Source organism: Miniopterus natalensis, chromosome 10 (assembly GCF_054644295.1).
Source record: "Miniopterus natalensis isolate mMinNat1 chromosome 10, mMinNat1.hap1, whole genome shotgun sequence".
In the NCBI taxonomy this organism is placed as follows: domain Eukaryota; kingdom Metazoa; phylum Chordata; class Mammalia; order Chiroptera; family Miniopteridae; genus Miniopterus; species Miniopterus natalensis.
Window position 1 is genome coordinate 429,761 of NC_142090.1, and position 6,570 is coordinate 436,330.

At 47.3% G+C, this 6,570-nt stretch overlaps 1 protein-coding gene across 2 annotated transcripts in view; it reads left to right on the forward strand.

The window, feature by feature from the left end:
• The window catches only part of ESYT2 (extended synaptotagmin 2), a 56,121-nt gene extending 49,823 nt beyond the window's left edge, over positions 1 to 6,298 (forward strand). The window contains exons 17-22 of one of the 2 annotated variants that reach the window (XM_087820890.1): positions 340 to 725; positions 1,884 to 1,982; positions 3,358 to 3,489; positions 4,776 to 4,881; positions 5,643 to 5,692; positions 5,792 to 6,298. In XM_087820890.1, coding sequence (XP_087677016.1) covers positions 340 to 725; positions 1,884 to 1,982; positions 3,358 to 3,489; positions 4,776 to 4,881; positions 5,643 to 5,692; positions 5,792 to 5,837 — 819 coding nt within the window. In that variant the 3' untranslated portion in view covers positions 5,838 to 6,298. Of the gene's footprint in view, positions 1 to 339; positions 726 to 1,883; positions 1,983 to 3,357; positions 3,490 to 4,775; positions 4,882 to 5,423; positions 5,591 to 5,642; positions 5,693 to 5,791 lie in introns of those variants that run through there. The other variant, XM_087820889.1, reaches the window with a different exon arrangement.
• Positions 6,299 to 6,570: the final 272 nt, after the last annotated feature.

Consider the following 6,570-nt stretch of genomic DNA (forward strand, 5'->3'; position numbering starts at 1 on the left):
GGGACTAGGCCTCTGCAGGGCAGGAGCTTAGGCTCCTCGAGCAATAACATCACCCACAACTCTGAAGAAATTTGTGCAAATGAAAGAGGTTGAAGAGAATATACAGAAATAACGTTTACATCATAGAAGTGATACTTTGATTACGTAAACTTTCCTTTTTTAACTTCCTATAACATTGTATTACCTTAATACAACACGTGACCATATAGACAATTTGTTTATAATGTTTTATGCCAAGTTTTAAAGAGACATTTGCAAATGAGTAGATCTGAAGCTGCTCATGTATCAGGCTGTTACCTGTGTCACTGGTTTTAATTTCATATTTATTGCTACCCCTAGGTACTACACCTCGAAAAGCAGGAAAGGTCTCCTGACCACCAGCACTCGGCTCAAGTAAAGCGACCCTCCGTTTCCAAAGGAGGGAGAAAAACATCAGTCAGGTCCCAGGTGTCCTCGTCGCCGGGTGCTGGTGACAGCAGCCCAGCCCCATCCACTCCAGTCATTGGGGGTGGCCCGAAGCCCGGCGTGGAGGAGAGAGCCCAGCCCAGTGAGGCCAGCCCTCAGGGCCCTCGGGACCTTGGCAGAAGCTCCTCTAGCCTCCAGGTCAGCGCCACCGGCTCCCCCAGCCACATCTTCACCAAGGAGCCCACCCCCAGCATAGCCTCGGACATATCGCTGCCCATCGCCACACAGGAGCTCCGGCAGAGGCTGCGGCAGCTCGAGAAGTAACTAGACACCTTGTCTCTTCCTGCTTCCGCGCCCCGCAGGCGTGGGGTGCTGTCTTCCATGGCTGGGGGTGCAGCGGCGGCCCTCCCAGGGTGAAGCCTGCCTCTTCCCAGGCCAACATTGGGCTCATTTCAGGGTTAGAATGTGGTGGGCTGACAGGTCCCAGGAACGGCAGAGGCTCTGACGCCCGTGTGGCTGTCCTCAGGGCAGGAGGGCGGAGTCCAGGGCTGAGCTGCTGCGCTCAGGGGACCGGCGACTGTCCTGTAGGATCGAGGCCTGTTCTTTCCTGGTTGCTGAGCACCCACCGCTCGTCCCACCCCATTGCTGGTCCCCCGTCGCTTTTGTCTGTACACGTTTGTGTTGATTTCTTACTTAACCCCCATGATTCCTAAATAAGTAGGAACACAATCTGCAGGCACCATGAGCCTCAGAGGTTAATGTTTTCCTCTCAGCGGAAGGAAGGAAGTTGCCTTTGAGACAGTTCTTTTCTCGTTTGTTCTGAGAGGTGTGTGAGTAGTAACGTGGGGCGGAAGTGAAACATGTGGTCCCAGTGCCGGAACAAGGGCACACACATGACCACCTGTGACCACACTCAGTGCCCTTTTCTCCTTCGCACCTTCTCACAGCCACTGTTTTGGAAAAAAGAAATCGGTCCCTCCCCCTCTCTTGCTCTAGGAGGAAATAGAATTTTAGATAAGAAACCACTTTTTCTCGGAGCAGCCGAGAAGGTCTTGGGGGATGCTGGGCCAGGCAGTTGTTGGTTATCTTAGAGCCTGTGCTTTGACCTTGAGAGACAGAAATCGAGGGGGTTGGTCTGATGTCATCAGATGTCCTGTCAGCGAACAACAAAGCCAGGGACCTGTGTGGGGTTTGGAGAAAGGATACATTGATTTGGGCAGTTATAGGCCAAAGACCACAGATTTGATGTTTATAATTGGGAGACCATGGTTTGGGTCCCAAGTGAAAAAGTTTTGAATAATTAAGTTATATTAACTCTCAACTGAAATAGGAGTTTGGTTGATTTACACTTGGGTTTGATTGTGTCTGAGTCCATGGGCCGCTTGATCCCTTCTCTTCTACACGGATGAACTTGATTTACTGCGTTGGACCAGTGTCAGGTCTAGGGAGAACCGTGACTTTCTGCTTTGTTTCCTCAGTGGGACGACACTGGGACAGTCTCCCCTGGGGCAGATCCAGCTGACGATCCGGCACAGCTCGCAGAGAAACAAGCTGGTGGTGGTCGTGCACGCCTGCAGGTGAGCCAGCGCCCGGCCTCCCTCCATGTGGAGCTCATGGCTCTCGCTTCCCTGGACAGGTCACTCAGGTTTTTTAAAGAGCAAAGCAGATCTTCTGCAGCCCCAGTGTTCAGTGTTTATTCCTCCTTTGTTGTCAACATTGTTTTGTAAACGTGCATATCATTTGGTTGCTTCACAACATGCCCGTGAACTGTGGTTTACGTGCCCTTCCCTGTTGTGGATGTTTAGATGGTCCTTACCTGTAACTCGATGGTGAACATAGTATCTTTTATCGAAGTGGTTTTTCGGGATTAAGTGTGTAGGAGTAAATTTATAAAAATTCAGAGGACCTGGAAGTTGATGGGTCATGATAAGTTTTGCCTTAGTCTTTCAAGGAAACAAGTGTCCAGTCGAGGGGCTGGGTTTGCCTGTCCCCACAGTCAGGAGGGTTTGTTTCAACTTGTCAGAGTCCTGATTCAGTGAGTGTGACATGAGGTGACAGTGTGTGTGATGTGACAGTGTGCTTTGTCCGTGAGTAGTGATGACGGTTGGAAGCTATTTTTCTTATGTGACTTGTCTCTCTCTCTCTAGAGTTGTGATATAAGTGTGTTATATAAACATTTGATTCTTAAAATGCTGAAGGAAACAAAAATAAAATCAGTGACATTTAGAAACATGACGGTAAATGTAAAGTTCAGTACATATGTATTGAGCAGCATATATGTTCTTGCTACTGAGATCGTCCCTGTGGGAGATGCAGGAGCAGAGGCTGTTTGAGAAGAAAGACTCCAACCCAACAGCCCCTAACTAGACTTTCAGGTCTGTCAGTAAGTGAGTAACTTGAAGTGGTTGCATACAATTGATACAAACAACAGTTGAGTTCTATGCATATTGCTGGTCTTAAAAACATCACCACACTTCTAAACAAAGACCCCAAATACTTCTAACATTAAACATTAAGATCAGTGTGAGATCTAGTATGAATAAAAACAAGTGAGATCATTAATTTTCCAATTGGCATATCCCAGTTTCAGGTCACAAGGGACCAGGTTGCCTTTCCTGGCAGCTCAGGGCACAAGGTGGTCACCAGCCTTGGACAGGACACCCTTCCATCTGAGGGCCACTCACACCTGCACCTGCACTCACTCCGACAGTTTAGACAGGCCATTCAGCTCACGCACAGCTCTGGGATGTGGGGAGAAACCAGAGTTCTGGGAGAAAACCCCCAAGACCCAGGGAGAAAGTGCGAACTCCACACAGGCAATTCCGCTGAGGGGTTTTCTGTGAACATTGTAACAGAACAGTGTTCCTCGAGGACCGTGGAGAATTTGAATGTGATACGAATTGCTGTTTTTCTAGATTCTAATGTCCGCTGTTCTCTGGTTTGTGTTTCAAGAAACCTCATTGCTTTCTCTGAGGATGGCTCTGACCCCTACGTCCGCATGTATTTGTTACCGGACAAGAGGAGGTCAGGGAGGAGGAAAACACACGTGTCCAAGAAGACACTGAACCCTGTGTTCGATCAGAGGTATGGATTTGACTCCCCTGGGACAGCTATTGGGTAAAAATAAGAGGGCCAACTAGTGCCTTCCAGCACAAAGCGTTGGTGCCCACACAGTGCTGAGAAGTGAAAACCACTCCACATTAGCAGTGCGAGCTTGTAGGTAAGTGAGCACTGAATCTCGTGCAGAAGTGAGGAGCTGTCACCACAGATGCCAGGCGAGCGCGTAAAGATCAAGGGCGGCGTGGCCCTCAGCTGAGTTATAGTCAACACCGAGAATATAAATGCATTTGAAAAATAGTAAACCTATAACATCTTAAAATAGAACATTCTTACGAAAACAGCTGGTTTCCAAAATAATTTTAAAAGTTTGTGAAAAGAATGGCATAACTGTTTTAGATTTTTGCAAATCTCTTTGATGTTCTGGCTCAGCAGAGGCTCGTGTGTGCTTCTGTGGTCAGTCTGGTGAGGCGACCTCCTGAGAGGGTGCTCAGGCCACACTTGGAGAGCCTCCATCTGTGCGAGTTTGGCGTCTGTCTTTATAGTCCTCTGTAGCTAAATACCACCAGCGTTTTGGGAAATAATAAAGTCGCGTGGTATCACTGATTCCCTTTACACTTCTTCTTTAAAGGTCCTAGTCATTCGCTGTGTTCTTACTGACAGGCCTGCACCGAATCCTGGGTGGGCACCTTGTATTTGCCAGTGTTGTTTTTACTCGGTGGCAGCGTTGAAGAATTTGAGTCCCACGTGCATGTCTGGGTCTCTCGCTGCTGCAGCTCCCTGGGAGGACCAGTCATGTCCCAGCCATGTACTTTCCAGGTTGCAGGCTGTCAGTCCTCTAGTGTGTCAGGGACCCTGCCACATGCGAACTACACACCAGCTCTGAGGACCTGCGAAGGCATTTTAGTTTACAGCATCTGACTGCAGCCCCTAAAAAGTGGGGTGCAGACATTTTCTCCTCTGTGACTCAGACCACAGGTGCTTTTATCAGCTCACTTACCCAGGCTTGGAAATTGCTCTCCTCTGGTCTGACTCTCCTGCTAAGTCATGTGTAACGTCCACGGCCCCACATTCCAGCTGCCCTGCCCCGTGCACGGGGGAGCCGCGTGCCAGAGTCTTCTCTCACGTTTGAAAACCTTGAAAAGTACTTTGATTTTGCGTCTTTATGAAATGCCAGCCCCAACCATCTAGCACAAGAGCGCCATTTTATAACAGGCGTAACATTGGGAGTGGTCTCAGGCAGAAATATCATGTTTGGTTACGATAAACTACACAAGATGGTGGAGAAATTTAGGGGAGGTCCTCTTTCTCAGCTTCGATTTCAGCGTCTCGTTACCAGAAGTGCAGCGGAGAACACTGGACGTTGCCGTGAAGAACAGCGGTGGCTTCCTGTCCAAAGACAAAGGGCTTCTTGGCAAAGTGAGTCTGAAAAGACCCTTGTGAAAATTCAGCACCTGCCCCACGTGCATTTTGTAGACCACACGTATGTCAGCAGAAAGGAGTGAGCTTACTCTGCGGTTGGTGGGCCGTGAGAGACGGTATCGGCTAAGACGTTGTACGTTGTGAGGACGTTTTAAGTTATTTTGTTGTTTTTACATGTTCATGTTATCTGGCATATTAGTCATGCTAATATCATGAACTTACAGTTGAAGAAAAGGTTATTTTTAAATAAAATATTTTTTCCAGTATCACAATGAAATAAAACCCAAAGGGAACATACTCATTTACAATTCTACCTCCTCAACTAGCCAACTGGTTTTTTTTCCTAACAAATCATTGGCTTTATTTCTTTTAGTCTTTGTCCATGTAAGAATGTGCGTTCTCTAGTAGCGTGCAAGACGTGAAGTTAGGGAGGAGAGGCTTTGAGTTGTAGGCACCGTTTATGGATAATCTACGTCAACTGTGCTGCCATCAGTGGCCCTTCACTGTCCCTACACATTGTCTCCCCTGACGTTTCACAGCAACCTGACCTGACACGTGGGTGCAGGCTGACCTCTCGGATCGGATCTGCCATGTTGTTCCTCGGTGGATCCTGGGGTGGAACATGGAGACTTGAGAGGCTCACAGTAGAGGAGAGCGAGCCCCACAGTGCAGATTGAGAAGGAGGCAATTGGGGAGAGCAGGAGTGGCGAAGGTCTGAGGGAGCTTCTCACCCACTTATACACGATCTTCAACCACAGGTGCTGGTGGCTTTGGCCTCTGAAGAACTCGCCAAAGGCTGGACCCAGTGGTGAGTATCCTTCCACAGATGACAAACCACTAGATAGACCCCGAGTGTTGACTAACTGCCCACACTGACCCATCTGCTGTCACCTTCCTGTGCTCTCAGGTATGACCTCACAGAAGATGGGGTGAGGCCACACGTGGTGATGTAGGCTGCGCTGGCGTGAGGAGCTCCCTGGTGTGTCCGCCCACCCCATATGCTCCGAAGGCGCCCTCCCCCAGCACCGATGCTACTTTTGTACTCCATGTCCTTCACTAGGTATAAAACAAATACCTTAATCGTTTTATAAAACGTGGACATTTTAGGCATATTTGGCCGATGTTACTGTTAACTTTTGTATATTTGACTTCCTGTGTATTTCCCGTTATTACCATGTACAGTAGGACGGTGGTTACAGTTGTGTGGAGCTGTGTGCCCAGGAGGCAGGTGTGTGAGGCAGGTGTGTGTGTGCTGCATTGTTGCCTTGTTTTGTACGTCACCCAGGTCCCCTGTGCCCTGTAAATAGACTCTATTTTTTATAATCTCTACATGCTGGTGTGAATTCAGAAGAAAATGGTTTAAGGAAATATATATTTTTTCTTCTAAAACTTATTAAATTCTTATGACAAATAATCATTTTTGTTTTTGCAGGAAAAAGTTCTCAGTGACTTATTTTGCACTGTTTCTTTTTAAAAAGCAAAGCTGAAAGATTATTAAATATTAGTATATCTCTGCCCATTATCAATGAAAGTATTCAAAATATTAACACCTCCATAACTATAATGTATTATTGAGAAGTTGGTTGAAGTGCTTATAAGGAAAATATATATCTAACTTGCATAGAATATTAAGAGAATTATCATGGCTCACAAATCATAGTGTACTAATTTGAAATTTCTTACATA